Source organism: Phalacrocorax aristotelis, chromosome Z (genome assembly GCF_949628215.1).
Source record: "Phalacrocorax aristotelis chromosome Z, bGulAri2.1, whole genome shotgun sequence".
NCBI lineage: Eukaryota > Metazoa > Chordata > Aves > Suliformes > Phalacrocoracidae > Phalacrocorax > Phalacrocorax aristotelis.
In genome coordinates, this window is record NC_134311.1 from 56,970,075 (window position 1) to 56,986,652 (window position 16,578).

General features: G+C 50.8%; 1 protein-coding gene across 1 annotated transcript in view; it reads right to left on the bottom strand.

Annotated features, from left to right (window-relative positions):
• Positions 1-3,936, bottom strand: part of HOMER1 (homer scaffold protein 1) — a 90,803-nt gene extending 86,867 nt beyond the window's left edge. Inside the window, exon 1 of the mRNA XM_075079353.1 lies at positions 3,785-3,936. Coding sequence (XP_074935454.1) covers positions 3,785-3,789 — 5 coding nt within the window. The 5' untranslated portion in view covers positions 3,790-3,936. The remainder of the gene's footprint in view (positions 1-3,784) is intronic.
• Between the last annotated feature and the right edge of the window lie 12,642 nt (positions 3,937-16,578).

Genomic DNA, 16,578 nt, shown 5'->3' on the forward strand with positions numbered 1-16,578 from the left:
CTACTCTTTCACATATTTTAAAACTTCAGACTGGCTTTGTAAAAATTATTGCATCCTACAGTTTAGAATAAGCATGATTTGTCAATTTCCCTACAACTGTAGCATCCTCTCTTCAAAATGGGTCCCTGCATCCAGAGTGCTTTGTAAAAATGCATTGGACTAACTTCCCATCCCTCAAAGAGCACATGAGCTAAGAATGGATCAACCAGCAACAGACATTTTCTGACAGCCAAAAATTCAAATAAAATACTTATTTCTAGGCAACTACAATGCTAATAAGTACATCTTAAAATAGTCATCTTCCACAATACGCTCCAGCCAACTCAAGAACCCTAGTATTCTAGTTCTGCCATCTCAAACTGACACATATCATAACCACCTTTACAAAGATAATGTACTAAATATAGTCCCAATAAAAGTGAAGAGAAGCTTAAGTCTTTATAAAGACACTTGATTAACATGACATGACAGAGACAAGCACATCTTACAGAAGCTTTTATCTTGTAATTCCTTATCATTCAGCATGAGAGAAGGGAAAAGCTAATAAGATAAATTTGGATAATTGTCCACAGCACAGAAGGCCATAAAGGAAAGTAGTTATGGAGAGACTACCCATTAATAAACAAGGAATTAAACCAAGAGATTAAGATCAACAGGACACCAACTTCCCACCCCTACCAGAATTCATGGCTGTGTAACTTCCATGCTGTGTCTAACATGAAGTGTATTCATGTCAGCCTAAGCAATGACTGCATCACAGTCTGCAAATACAAACTTCTGCCTCCTCTGCCTCCAGCTAAAAGTAAAAGGAGTACCAATGACCAGTGAAATATGGTGATGTTTTGCAGCTTTGACATGGAATTTACTTGGTCAATATAGTCAATGATCTAGGCTACCAGTATACATCCTGAGGATGTCTACAAAAGATCTGTTTCTTGAGGATTTTTAATGTAATCTAATCTCTGCTCAAAGAAGACTGATTGCACAATACTGACAAATTTTGTGTTTGTGAATACTGGGAATACAAGACAGACATGCTATGAACTAGGACAGAACATACTGAGGTCATCTTATTTACACAAAAATCCATATTTTCCTATTAAAGAACTCTATATTCTGTGTAGCCAAAAGAACAGGAGAGCCTGCACAAATAAATGGTTAGATCACTCAACAGTGACTATTGATAAGAACTTGTCTTTATGCAACAAGGATGAGGAACTAGGAGAGGAGAGACAGACTGGCAGGTAGAAAAGCAAGAGTGGTCATCCTATGTGCCTGGCCTGTACAATCCCCAGAGCTTCACTTGTTTACCTTCTCCAGTGAGATGAAAGACATGCATAGACATATGGGATACAGCACTAAGAAGAGGGCCTCCTGAACTACTGCACCCTATAGACCATTCTCTAGTTTCATGTTTCTCAAAACAAATATTTAATAGCAGCACACTTCCAGAGACCAGTCACCCACAGCTTCGTAACCACCACACACAGAGCACATGACTACCTGGCTTGCCTGATGGTATTCAATGCGCTGCACGGGGTGAACTACACTTGCAGAGGAGTGCATTCTACACTGTAACAAATGAGAGTAAGAAAGTCGCTGCTGCTTTGTCAAGCCAATTCCTTTCCACCATCCCAAGGTTTCTGTGTTCTGGCCATTAGAATAGGCAAACTCTCTACCAGCCAGGTACTACAAGCTCACTGTACAAGCTTACAGAGGATAGCAGTACCCATTAAATACTGACTATAGTAAGGTGTAATATAGTAAGGATCCGTGGCCAAGTACGCAGATCATCAACCATTTTGCAACTTGCTTCTAGAGCACTCAGCTTTAAGTCCTTAGTATAGTATCAGAAGACTATTTTTACAACTGCAATGTTAAACGAGTCCAGTACACCTTGGTCTAGAAATACTCCAAAATCCATGGGCATCTGCATTTAGATGCTAATAGAAGATAGCTACTGAATCAAGACCTCTGCTCTGAACACCAGTAAATGCCTGATACCTAACATCAGATCCCCAGAGCTGGTGCTGGCCCTGGATCAGATGTGCTCCCTCACATTTAGAGAGCAGGGAGATTATCAATAACACACACCTACACTTCTGGGTTTGTCCACCTTTTTAGAAGATGGTCTGCAAAGGAACTCCATATTGCAGTACATCAATGTGTACTGTCTAAAGAATCTTCAAAATCTGTGCTAGCAAGTTTTGTCTTCTTGACCTCAGTGTGCCAACATACTACTCAAGTGATCACAACTTCAGTATTTAAGATTATTTCAACTCCCTCTACAGATAAGGATTTGTCCTGTTCGTCAAGAAGCTATGATATTAAAACACCAGCAGTGTTGGAGTTGATAAAATGGGGGAGTCCTTTTTTTTTTTTTCTCTCAGAAATGCTCAATTTAGTTCTGCCAAAAGAACTTTTACTCCTCTTCAACAGTGCTCTGTATTTGTAATATGATACATTTAACTGACATATCCACAAACACAATACTGATTTTAAATAACTAAGAGGTTTTCTATTTTAAGGATGTGATTCTGTGTCTGCTTAACAGTTCTAGGAATTTATCCCAAAAGCATTGTAATATCATTTCACTTTTGGGGAGTTTTTTGAAACACATTGTCACTTTCTTGAATACATAGAAAGCTGTGAGGTTGGGTTTATTCTGTTTGGTTGGTGTTTTCTTTTAAAATTGGAAAGGAATACATCAGGAAAATAAAAGCTAGCCTAGAAGTTCTTTCCTTCCTACATCTTGTAGAGTGAACCCCAGTGCCTAGGACAGAGCCAAGGACTGCACAGCTGTTATCACCCCACATGCAAGGAAGTTAACAAATTCGAGAATTCCAAGTGTCCTTAACGGCTTGAGGAAAGAGATACTTTTAACCTCCATATTAATATACCAATTTCACATTCGAATTCCTGAATGACCAAAATACAAAGGACATGATTTGTCACTTTTATGCTTTGAACTATTCCATAAAGTCATAGAAAAACAGCATCTTGTTAATGCATTGGAAGTCTGCCTCCACCTTGCAGTTAGCCAAATCATACCAGGTTTCTGTTGCTTTTGAACATGGATGAGTTTCCATCCCATTCAGAGGCTATCAGTCAAACCTGGTAGTAGGGTTTATTCTTCCACCTCACTATACAAATTACTAAGGATACAACTGCAGAAAGTTTTCACAGGTATCTATGCCACTTTTTTTTTTATCTACTAATTTGATGAGAAGGAATAAAATCTTGATAATCTGATCACATGTCCTTAAAATCTCAGGTGGATGCCCCAATTTACTAGGGGACCTGCTGTAAAGCAAATTTCCTTATAGCCTTCTTCACATTACTGGGAAATTCACACGGTGTTTGACATCCTCTGAAGACTCCAGAAGAGTTAAAATGAGCCTTCGTTTCACCTTGTCACACTGGGCTTAAAGCAGCCGTTTTCAGGACTGAGCACCCCTTACGGACCCGGGGAAGGTCCTCACGGCGGGGATCTGGAAGCCAAGCGGGCTCTTCCAGGGCTCCGATGTGGCTACGGCGGAAGCAAACCTCTGCAGATCGTGGCGCGCCCCTCACGGAGCGCACTGCCGTTCTTTCATCGGGCTGATGCACAGCATCTATCGCAGCATGATTCCTGCTGCTTGTGTACCCCGCCAGGAAAACCACTCGCCTCCGTGCGCATTCGGCAGCGCCCGCCTGCAGCAGCAGCGGCAGCCGCCCGCGGAGGCAGCTGCTCCCACCCCCCCCGCCCCGGCTCCAGCCCGGCGGCCCCCCCCGCGATCCTTACCCCATGGCGGCCGGCGGCGCCGGGCACTGGCGGTGCCGCGTCCCCGTGGCGCTCCTTGCCGCGCCGGCAGCTCCGCCGCAGCCCCGTGGCGGCGGGCCGCTGCGCTGGGCTCGCCGCGCAGGCCCGGGGGGCCGCGCCGCCGGCTGGCAGCCGCCGGGCCGAGCGGGGCCGCCCGCGCCCTAGGGAGCGCCCCCCGCGGGCCGGGCTCCCATGGCCGCCGGCCCCGCCGGGCGCCCGCAGGCAGCGGCTCCGGCCCCCAGGGGGGCGGTGGCGGCGGCTCCTACGGGCGCAGACGGGTCCCCTCCTGCGGGCGGACGGGGACGCGCTCGCCTTCACCGCGAGAGGCTGGCGGCGGCTGCGGCGGCGCTTCTCGCCAGGACGTGAGCGGCCGCCGAGGGCTCCGTGCGCCTCAGAAGCGGAGCGGGATGGGGCAGGCAGTGCGCGCAGGGCTCCACGCCGCCGCTCCCCCTAGCACACCCGCCGGCAGCGCCGCGGACACCCAGGCATTTTCCCGAGGAGGCAGGGCTAGCCGCGGCACCGGCGCTGGCATCGGGCTCCAGGAGCGAGGCGGCTGGCGACGGGCTGCGGCCGCGCGGGCACCGGGGCCCCGCGCTCCCGCGATGCGATCCGCTCGCCCGCCCACCCCCGGCTGCGGAGATACGGGGCGCCGCTCCTCCTTCCCGCGGCGGAGGGTCCGCTCCTCGCTGTCACGCCTTCTTCTGCAGCGAGCAGGCGGGCATCGTCCTGGGGCGCGGCGGGTCCGTCGCCGCCAGCGGGCGGCGGGAGGAGCTGCCGCCACCGAGCCCCCGCTCCTCTGCGACGGGGCCGCGGGCTCAGCCCCGCCGGTGGGACGGAGGGAGGGATGGAGGGAAGGAGGGAGGGAGGGAGCGCCGCGTCAAGCGGGGCCCGGCTGCTTCGGCGCCCCCGAACCGCTGTCCGCTCGCATCCCCCGGCTCCGCCTCACACCTCCGCCAGCGCCCGCCCGTCCCCTCGCGGTGGGCAGGCGCAGCCGCCGCCCGCAGCCCCCGCCTCCGTCCCGCTCCTCCCGGGGGAAAGGACGGGAACGGAAGGGCGAGAAGGGAACGGAACGGAAGGCAAGCGCCGCGCCGCGCCGCGCCGCGCCGAGCCGAGCCGAGCCGAGCCGAGCCGAGCCGCGCCGCGCCGCGCCGCGCCGCGCCGCGCCGCGCCGAGCCGAGCCGAGCCGCGTTGAGTCCTACACGCCACTCCTGCTGGTGGCGGTACCCGCTCGCTCTGCCTCCATCCTCCGCCCGGGGAGCTTTAAATAGCACACGTCACCGCTCTACACCCCTACGCACTGACGTCACGCACCGCTCCCGGCGCTGACGTCACCGGGGTGCGGGGGATGATGTCAGAGTGGTCCACGCCGCCGGAAGCTCTTCTATAATAGGGCATGGCGGCGGGAGGAGGGCGGGGGGAGAGGGCTCGGGGCTCGCCGCGCCACCGCCTCCTCCCCCCCCTCGCGGCGCCGTCTCCACGGTAACGCCGCGCCTCGCGGCTGGGGGAGGAGCCGGGTGGCGGCGCCCCGGGGGTAACGGAACGGGGCGCTGAGGCCGGCGCGGGGTGCTGTTGCGGCAGCCCTCTGTCCCTCTGCCCCGCGGATGGCGGCGGCAGCGGGCTCCGCTCCGGAGGAACTCGTGCCTGAATCCCCTGGCCTCGCCAGTGCTTCAAACCCAGCAGCGTCACTCACGGAACGCGAAGGCAACCCAACAGCTGTTCCGAAACTGGCCCGAAAACCCGTCGATTCCAGCACATCCATGCTAGTAGTGTTGCAACGGAACAGCCAGCATTATGCGCTTGCCAGGTCCTACTATTTTTGGCTAGTTCTCCAATGGTACCGTGCAAATAGATCGCATGTGTTGCTGCTTCTAATCCAACAGAGTACCAGCCCAAGCTCTAGCACCACCTTTCAGGGCACCTACCTCATCTTAAGTTCAGCAAATGCTTCCATTAACTCTCCAAGTTTTCTAGAATTTATAAAAGTTACATGTATCTGCTCCTAGACAATGCCAACGGCACAGGGATGCCCAGGTGGATCACGCATCCCTGCTCCTTGCTACTTCTGGGGCCACTTTCAATATTTTCATGGCATTTTCCTGCTTAAGTGATGTTGTAGCCACCAGAAGCGTATCAACCTGTAACGAACATAAGAGGGAGAGATCAGTAAGATACTAGATGTCAATCTCCACACCAAAATGAAGACCCAAGTTTTACCAGTGGATGTTATGGCGTTGCAAAACACAACAAAACCAACAATGGTATGTTGGCTGCCATTGTAATTTCTTGGTTGGATTTCATGTGCTAACTCTGAAACATATGCAACTCTATGTATTTTCCACTAAAAATCGAATTAGATATAGAGACTTCTATCAGTAAAACTGTTCAAGGCAGTCCCCAGTGTTGGTGGGGTAGAGATGAAGATCCACAACAGTTCTTTTTTCTGTATGAAAAGGGTGATAAGAGTGAGAGAGACTATGATCAAAAATAATTCAGACTAGGCAAGTGTAAACAACACATGGCATATAAATATGTTGCTTGATGTCAAGTAGCTAGGAGTCTAGATTCATTAGCTTCTAAAAGTCCCATGTGACAGTTTGTATGCAGTAACAGCAGGTCAAGTGCAACGACACTAAGGCTCAAATGCTCATCTGCGTAACCCTGTTGCATCATTTTTGTTATTTCAGCTCCAGCTCACACACTAATGCAAATGATTTAGTATTTCATTATGTCCAAAGCATTTTGTTTAGGTATCACAGAGATGGTTCCATCTGTCTCTGCCTTTCAACTTGTTCACATATTTGGCTTGCATGAAGTATGTTTTCCCACCATATGGGTGCAAAACCAGAAATCCCTGAGCCTGAAGATAAAAGAAAAAATAAAGAAATTATACACTGAGCCCTGGGGGAAAGAATTGCATGTTCACTTGAGAATGAGAGGTGTGAACAGATTCAGGGGCAAAGAAACACTGCCATCTCCAGAGCAACCCCATGTGGGATACCAAGAGTGTCTTTACTGACTTGTGAAATGCCCTCTATATTTCATGCTCCTCTGTAACAAAATAAGAGTACAGATAAGATCCTCGGTGGGGAAACAGAGCTGTAGGGACAAAGAAAGCATCACTCCAAGTAAATCTGATAGTTCACCTTTATTTCCTCTTAATTCTTCACTTAAACAGTGTAAATTGATTATTACAGTTAAGTGTAGAAGCTCCACGTAATTGATTATTTCACTTCTGTGTTTATTGCTACTGTTCGTCCAGGTCTGACTGAGATTTCTCTAAGCCTTAAGCTTTGTCTCAGTTACAATTTTGATCAGTTTCAGGTTGATTTGGTTGAGTTAACCTTATTTGTCTTGTGGAAAAAGCCTTTGTTGATGCTTGCCAAGCTTACTGAAATCACTCCTCTGTCTTGCCGTTCCCCAAATTAATATATGATACAAAAACACAGTGACATCCATCAGCTAAGGATGAACTGTATGTGCAGATTCAAAGAAAGCAATATAGGTGATTAAATCACAGACATTAACAGGAGAAACAATAAACAATCACCTCGAAGACTGAAGTAATGTAACATGGAGAAATTTAGTAGTGAAGACAAGAGGCTCAGCTCTAAGCTGGTTGTTTTGACTTTTTCCCCTGCTATTTTAGAATACCTCTTTGTCTAGAGCACTCCCATGGAGGCCGTCTTGAGCTGTGGAGCATGCCGCGTGATGGAAACTGTCAGCAGGTCAGTGGCTGTTGCTCCACAAAGATACCAAGTAATGCCACAATCAAACAAGAGGTGGATGGCTTCAGGCAGGGCAAAGAACAGGATGGTGGAGGAGAAAGACTGGTTTTTTGCTGCTCTGAAGTAGCATATTCCTGGTATGCATATTCATCACCAACAACCAAGCTGCCAAACCCTGTTCTGACACCCTTGCCCTGAAGGCCAGCCAGCTGGGGCAACACCTGTGAACTTGGCAGAAGTACTGATACCTCTGAAAGGAGTGTTGGGTTGAACCTCCCAGTGGGATACCTGTAGATGGGAAAAAAAACAGATGGCTCTGCTGTCTCAGGCCTGCTGAGACATGGCCACTGGCCTGGCCAAAGTCCTGGAAGAGAGCAGAACATAGCTGGAAAAGCAGGAAAAGCACCACAAGGGTCTGCATTTTGCCTAACCTTCCATAGTACCTCTGTTTTCTCCATGCAAAACCAGCCCTGCACTGGTCAGTCACACATTGGTTAGGAGACACCATGCCCATGGAAAAGACAAACATTCTTGTAAGAGACAGGGAAATCCCATTTCACTGGATAAAGCACTGAAAATATTTTAACTGCAATTCCTTGTTCAGCTGTAGCCAGCATATTAAAATAAAAAATAAATAAAAAGAATTCTAGCTGCACCAAAACCAGAGAGAAATTCTAAGGATGTTTAGGGAACATCAGAGATGTTGAGGGTAGAAAAATAAAAATTGGCTTGTTTGGTTTACCAAACTAAAATCCAATACATCACACTATTATGTTCTCCAAATATTTTGGATGAGGTTAACAGAAGCAAGAGAGCAAAAAGGGCTATTAAAGGGCAAAAGAATAAATGAGCATAAACTTGCTGTAAATAGTTTTTACTCATACTCCAAAGGTTGTTGATCTTCAAGAAGACGGTAGCTTCCAGAGCAGCCTCACAAAATAAGGACTGGGTGCAAAAGAAAGAATGACTGAAAAGTAATCACAGATGGCAGCCATCACTGCCTCCACATGGGAGGAGGTGAAGGTAGCTGGAAGCATAGAGATATCCTTCCTCCTGTGACCCACAGCCTGCAGACACCACTTCCTCTGGGGCTCTGGGCTGGGGTACTACTGCTGCCCCCTTATATCAGCTGCTGTTTGGTTTAATACCAGATGAGTGTAAGTTCCAAAATCCTAAGGAAACTGGGGATGTTTATTCCCTTTGAAGATGAGAGAGCCAGCACCTCACACTTCCCTCACTTCTCATGCATTGATGCTATTTTGTGTCTCTTCCTTCCTCCTACTCCTTTATGCCTTTTCCTTGCCCTCCTTTCTCCTGTCTAATCACAAATCTCCCTCCCCACACACATGCTTCTTTCAGTGAGTGGGTTCTCTTCTCCATCATTTTCCCTTGCAGGATCTGCCTTTAATTTATAAATGAAGTCGAGAAAAGAGGGGAAAAGAGTAAATGGCATCCTCTTCCCTGAGCCCAAGGTTTCTGTCTGCATTTCCATCACTCTAGAAGAATCTTCACTGCCATATTAGGTGGGCCTGGAGGTATTCTGGAGGAATACGCATTCACCATTTTTTCTCCTGGCATAGATGAAGAAACCTAAGTGTCGCCTTATGTTCAAGTAAATGTGGTACTCTCAAACTAAGACTAGATTTGCTTTTGAAAGCAACTGTATGACATAATTCCCTGAGATGCCTTATGGTCCAACATTTCTAACTCTGTCCTGTTGCCAGTGAACGTTAGTTTTCTGGCACCTACTTCCAACATTTCATTGTCTTACCACCAGAAATAGATCGCACATCTCCTACACAACTCTGTGGCACTACACCCCTACAGGAATTTTTTAAAGATACTAAGCCCTGAGTAATGCTTTCATTTCTTAGTCAGGTTTATCAGTGACTGTTATTTCCTCCAGTGTTTTTTCTGACCATACAGAAAGCACAGTTTATGCCAGTAGACTGATCATGTCAGCTTGTCATTTCTGTCTAATTACTCCAAGTTTATCTAGATACATCACTCAGCTTTGTTACCCAAAATCCTTGCAGATATTTTTGCAGTTTCAGCTGAAGATGCTGAAAATATTGGGGGGGGGGGGGGACCAAAACAACAAACCAGGAGAGTGTATTTTTTTATTTATGAGTTCTGAAATGTAGCAATAATGACATTGTGCATCTGAAACCTCTCCAAAAGCATTCCTATCCTGGCAATACTATACTTGCCCACAATGAGTCTTCTTTTCTAGTGTGTCCTCTGTGCATCACATCTGAGAAACCACATACTGATACAGAATTTTTTTCAGTCATATTTACATTATAGGCAATACGGTCTGTGATTTCAGAAACAGTAAGTTGTAGCAATCATACAGCATTTTTCTTTCTGAACGCTCCTGCCAAACCAGACCAAGTTATTTCTAGCAGAACTAACAAATTCCAAACATCACCCATGATTTCTGTATCCATGCTTCCTATATTTGAAGTAATAAGTTAATATTTTTATTTCTCAGGGTCTGAAAACTTGTAGTGTATGAAGTACTCATTCACTAGTGAATATGAGATTGCTTTAGAGTAATTAGCTTCTGTTTTTAGCAGTTCTTCTTTCCTACTTATTTTTTAAACGTTCTGGTACATGTTCTAACAATAGCATCTGTGGATATTTGAGGAAACAGCTTAATTTTCTGCCTGAGTGTTCCTTCCTAGAGGTGAGTTTTTCTGAGACTTTGAAAAAGTCGTATTTGGAGAAAATTATGCTGTATTTCTGTAAATCTTCCCATGAAGAACACCTGGAATTTCCAGCTATTTCCACAAAGTTTCCATGCAGCTGGATTTCAGGTGCTGCTGAGAATTAAGTCCTAGCATATACAATTTTTTTTCTCCATGTGAGAAAATTTTGACCAAGCTTTGAGGAGCACTAACATCTTCATGCTGTGAAGCAGAAAAATGGAATTTGACCATAAACATTCTGAATTTTTTTTCTTTCACTTTTTATCTTCTTCATTCCTCTGACAGGTTGGTCCAATTTACAACAGCCTAAAGTTTGAAAAAAAAATTCTTGTCACATGTACTTGGTAATTTACCTACAAATCTCTACAGATGGCTCCAGTGCCATTCTGCCGCTCAGGCTTAAGAGAGAAGACAATTTAGAGTCTGGAACGAGCTTGATAAAAAGTCAGACCTATATTTCACATTATGGGAAAACAGTCAAAAGTCCAAGTGGAAACTATGACTAAGACCAGATATAGAAATGGCAGGCAAAGGGGTGGGAACCAATGAACAAACGACAGAGATCAGATAAAGACCCAGGGCTAAAATCCAGTGAGGGAAGCTGGAAAAAGGTTAACAGGCAGGGAAGCAGAATAGAAACAAAGATGGGGAAAATCTAAGCTGGAGGATAGAAGGGAGACTTCAGACCGGTAGGGAAGTGAATAGAGAAGTCCGACATTAGGAGGAACAGGCAAATCAAACATAATACAGACCTGAGGAGTCGAAGGAGGAGACAGTGACATGGGGAGTGATAGAGGGGAGAGAACTGTTCAAATCAGATGGGTGAACCTGGATGGGCGCTGTGCTCAGCAGGGCAGGCGTTTCCTCCAGAAGCAGGTAAAGGGCCCGGCACGTCACTCCTCTGCTGTCAGATCACAGCAGTGAAACCCAAAGGCTCCATCCGCACATCATCCCTGTCCAGTGCTGTCTGTGTAACGGTGGTAAACTGCAAACCGTACTAGTTATTCTCAACAGTCGAGTGACTCCAACTTAGCCCAAACCTGCCTGCAACAAAAGGCTTGCTCTATAAAGGCTCTAAGAAGAGCTGCAGAAGTACGTTTGAAGTGGAAGAGGAAGAGAAACGAAATGAAAGAGAGGATGATTTTATGGTTACAGCAACTGGATTCTGTTCAGGGGAACCTAACTCCTCCTTGCTACAATACCTGCGTAATCCTACCTGAGGGACAGCTTTAAAGTTGGCACGAGTGCTCTCCATCTTCTGGGAGACTTGCAATTTTGGGAATACTAGCCCCTAGGACCGTTAATAGGATCTCTGTTTCAGCAGACTGAAGGATAGATAAAGTGAACATAACGCGTACGAGCAAAGCAGCTGAATTAAAATTACACAAGCAGCCTCACTCCTGTCATTTCCTAACCCTGAATCCTTGGCTCTACATTTGAATTCTGTTGGCATAGTTTGGCATAGTTTCTCCTATGTCTAAGATTTATGGAAAGGCGTGGAGGTTTTTCCCTCTCACAAATCATTGAAATACAGAAATCAGACTGGGCTGTTTCCTTCCTCCTCCATCTCTCTCCCCATTTTCTTCTGTGCTTTATGATTCCCTATGTCTTTTCTGTGTACTTTTACACTCTTGAAAAATCCTGCTCATCAAATGACCTTAACAAGCTCTGCAACAGCCCCGGGTCAGGGCCCGCTGCCCTGCCCCGCCTGCAGCCAGGACACTGCCACCCTCACCTTGCTTTGAAACAGCCCAAGGAAGAACCCATTTCCCCTGTCCTCCTGACGGGGCCAAACACCTCCTCCAGCCCTTGCGGCTACTCTGCCTCCGTCTTCTGTTGGTCAGGCTCAAGGCGCACGGGCTGGGTAGGGCAGCCAATGCAGCGTTCGGTGCTGTCCCGTCCAACCGCCCCCTCCTCTGGCCGTGGCTCCTGGCAGGACAGGACAGGGCAGGGCAGGGCATCGCTGCTCAGAGGCCGCAGAACAGAACAGAACAGGACAGGACAGACAGGACAAAACAGGACTGAGTATTTCAGTTGGAAGGGACCTACAATGATCACCTAGCCCAACTGCCTGACCACTTCAGGGCTCACCTGAAAAGTTAAGGCATGTTATTCAGGGCATTGTCCCAACGCCTCTTAATCACTGACAGGCTTGGGGCATCGACCACCTCTCTCGGAAGCCTGTTGCAGTGTTTGACCACCCTCTCAGTAAAGAAGTGCTTCCTCGTGTCCAGCCTAAACCTCCCCGGCGCAGCTCTGAACCATTCCCATGCATCCTGCCACTGGGGATCAGGGAGGAGAGCTCACCACGTCCCTCTCCACGTCCCCTCCTCAGGAAGCTGTGGACAGCGATGAGGTCGCCCCTCAGCCTCCTTCTCTGCAGAACAGGCTGCAGCACCCGGAGAGATGCCATAGGGAGGAACCGTCCCCCCGTCCCCCCGTCCCGTCGCGTCCCGTCGCGTCCCGCCGCGCCCTGCCCCCCCCCGCCCTTCCCCCCCGCCCCGCCACGGCCGCCCCCCTCCGCCCCGCAGGTCGGGCAGCCCCGTGCCCTTCCCTGAATACCCCCTCACACAGGCGGGACCGGCTCCTCCGATGGGCTCAGCGCTTCCCCGGGCTGGGTCCCTTGGACTCGGCTGGAACCGGCCGTGTCCAGCGCGGGGCAGCCCCGGCCTCTCCTCACAGAGGCCGCCCCCGCAGCCCGCCCTTGCGGGCTTCAGTACTGACAACGGGCATGACGGACCAAGCCAGGAAATCTAGCGTTTTAAAAGAGGGGTGGGAGCACGGCTGAGCCCTGGGTCGCTGCTGTCAGCAGATGAGTTGTGCCACGGTGCCACGGGCAAAGCCGTGGCCTGCCTGCGCGTGGCTGCCAGGTCCTGCTGGTGAGCCCGCCGGCAGAGGGCTCGCAGGGGCGACCACCCCTGCCGTCAGGAGGCTGCGAGGTGCTCTCTGTCCACGGCTGTGCTCGCACTCGGAGCAGCAAGCGATTCTTCAGCACTGGGAGAGGCAGCAGCTCTGCAGGAGTTCATCAAGGAGCTGTGTCAGTCCTTAAGGAATTTATGCCAATGCAGTGGCAAAAGACGCATATCCGGAAGGCTGCAGTAGTTGCGTTCCAGCTACATGTATTTAGGGTAGTGTTAGATCTCGAGCGTGAAATCAGTTACGAGTATAAAACGGTGCTCAAATGAGGAAGGAAATGCATGATGTGTCCTTTCAAGAAGGACCACTGTAATACCTTTTTGCCACTATGGTTCTTCAAAAACCCAAAAAACATACCCTCAGCAAGTGATGAGAAATCGAGGAGCCAGCACATTTGCTCACGCGCTAATGCCCTCAGAATAAGGAATAAGGGGTGGATACTCTCATGGTTTTAGCTGGGATAGAGTTAATTTTCTTCACCGTAGCTGGCATAGTCCTGTGCTTTGGACTTAGTATGAAAATAATGTTGATAACACACCGATGTTTTAGTTGTTGCTAGGTAGGGCTTATGCTAGTCAAGGACTTTTTTAGCTTCCCATGCTCTGACGGGTGCACAAATTTGAACTTCATCTCTTGGCTACGAACTTTGAATACAGACAGGCATAAGCAGCTGCCACAGAAATTTTCAGAAATCGCTGAACAGTGTGACCACCCTCACCACGAAAATGTTTCTTCCCCTTTTTAAATAGAATTTCCTGCATTTCAGTTTGTGCCCGTTGCCTCTAGTTTAGTCACTGAACACCGCTGGGGAAGGCTGTCCTCTTTAATCCCTCCCATCAGGTTTTTATACACATTGATGGGACCCTGAACTCAAGGTTGGAGACGATGACCTCCAGAGGTCGCTTCCAGCCTCATACTGTGGTTGTGTGATTCTGTGATGTGGATGAAGGGGCTCAGGAAGAAGTCCCAGCTCTCTCAGACTTTCCTCTGTGAGCAGGTGTTTTCCTGGGGGTGCCCAAAAGTTGGGATGAACTTCTGGGGCTTGTGCAGGGGGCTGGGGCTCCGTCTCGGGGCTCCCTCTGTCTCCAATTTCCCTCCAGACATTTGCACAGCTTAATGAGATCCTTCCCGACCCTTCTCTTCCCCAGGCTGAGCAGCCCCAGCTCTCTCAGCCTTTACTCCTATGGGAGCACCTATGGGAGGGGCTGCAATCCCTTCACCCCCTTCGTGGCCCTTCGCTGGTCTCTCTGCAACGTGACCATGCCTCTCTTGCACTGGAGAGCGGAGAACGGCAGAGGGGACTCCAGCTGTGGCCTCAGCAGTTCTGAGGAGAGGGCAAGGATCGCCTGCCTCCACCTGCTGGCCACACTCTCCTAATGCAGCCCAGGAGCCTGTTGGCCGCCTTGGCCGCCAGAGCACATCGATGACTAGTTTTCGGTTTGGCGTCCACCAGGACACGCGGGTCCTTTTCTGCACAGCTGGCAGGGATCACCTGCAGAAACGCAGCGCAGGGGCCTTGCAGGCTGCAGGGGTCACTGGCTGCAGGGGTGGGGAGTTTTGTGGGATTGGGGGTAAGAGCGCTTAGGGGTGCCCAAACCTTACGAGGGAGTGTTGTTCAGGGGCTTGTGGGATTGTGCAAGGCTCATGCCGGGGTTTCTAGGGGAAGGCGCAAGGGCAGGAGGCTGGATGTGGATCCCACTGGATGCGGGGGGAAGCAGCGCCTTTCAGGCCGTGGCACAGGCGTGCTTTGCTCAGACGGCAGCCTGCCTCTGGGTGGCTGCCGAAATCCCAGGATGCTTGGGGTTTGGAGCTTTGCCTTCCTGACCGAGACCCACAGCCGGGCCTCGTTAACCTGCAGTGGCTTTCGGGAAGCACGCAGCCTGTCCCCAGGAGAGAAGAGCGACCCCCTTCTGCCTCCCAGCCACGGCCGCGGGGCCTGCGGCTGGAGGAGTTGGGCTGCTGTGGTAGAGGAGTGTCAGAGAAAGGCCCAGAGGCTGTGACTGGAGGGTGACAGGGGCTGTCTGGGTGCAGAGGTGGCGGCAGGAGGGCCCAGCAGGGAGAGGGCTGTCAGCATGGCCTCTGTCCATGGCACCCTGCTTCGCAGGTCTCCAGGACAGGCGGCCTGGCTGATGGCTGAGGGGCTTGGGCAGCCCTGCCCCGGTGGTTGGAAGGGGGAGCTGGGGAGGCTGGAAAGCATGCCCTGCAATGGCTTGTGCTTTAGTTTTGAAAGACACAGGCCACAGAAATTTTCTGGATCTTTATTCCATTTCCATGAAATGCATCAGCCGTGCTCTCAGCACCTGCAGGCTGTTGCGGGGGTCTTGTCCACCCTCCTGCCTGGCCGGGCGCTCCCCTGCGGCCTGCCGGGCAGAGGCGCTGGAGGACCCCGGACCTGCGACACCCCGCACCCGTTGGGGCCTCCCCCCAGATCCCCTTCTGCCAGCTGCGGGCTCATTGTTGGTGGGCCTTGGGCGCAGGTGGTAGCGCCGCTGCGGGGACCTGCTGCGCACCCGCTCCCTGGCTGTGGTCGTCTGCTGGAGGACGGATGAGCCGACCACGCGCTCCTGGTTGTCGTCATCAGCCATCACTGCATGCCGGATGCGGCTGATAGGGTGCCTGCAGAGCGGGCACGCAGCTTTCGTGGCAGCCCACCGCCGGATGCAACGAAAGCAAAAGGTGTGGAAGCATCCGTCGACGTAGGCGGCGTTGTCGATCTTGCCCAGGCAGATGGAGCATGGTTTGTCTGCCGCTGCTTCCCGCTTTCCTGCCCGCTGCAGCTGGCTGGTTGAGGCTGTCACAGCAGAGCTGCTCTGCTCCAGAGCCTCCTCAGCACCCGACGCCATGCCCTGCCATGAGAGATGTTCAGAGATTTCCCAGGGCAAGGAAGGGAAAAATAAGAAAGGACCAGAAAGCGGTGGGAGAGGGGAGGCAAGGGCCTCCTGAAGGGTCTCCTTGCGGGCTGAAAAGTGGCAGCAGAAGCAGCCCTGTGGGACAGCCAGCCCCAAGGGCTGCCCTCCCCACCTGCCTGTCCCCCTCGGCTGCCCGCAGGGACACTGCCCACTGTCCAAGACCCCTCGCCCCCTCTGCTCCCCCCAGACAGCCAGCACAACTCGAGCTAGAACAGGGTATCTGACGCAGGCCGTCAGAGGAGGCAGAGGAACTGGCTGGGAGTCTCCAGTGGTGCCCACAGCTGCCGTGCAGGATCTGCAGCACCGCTGCCAGTGGAGGCTCTGCACAAAGGCAGCGCTCCAGGTGGAGGTCCGCAGTCCTGATGGAGCCTGCACGGTGCACGTGCGCGCTCACAGGAGCATGGGACCAAGGGTGCCGGGACAGAGCCTGCGGCTGCTGAAGAGCAGTGAGGCTGGGGCCGACACAAATGCCCCACAGTGACCTCACAGGGGTCTCGGGGGCTGCCCCCCAGCCC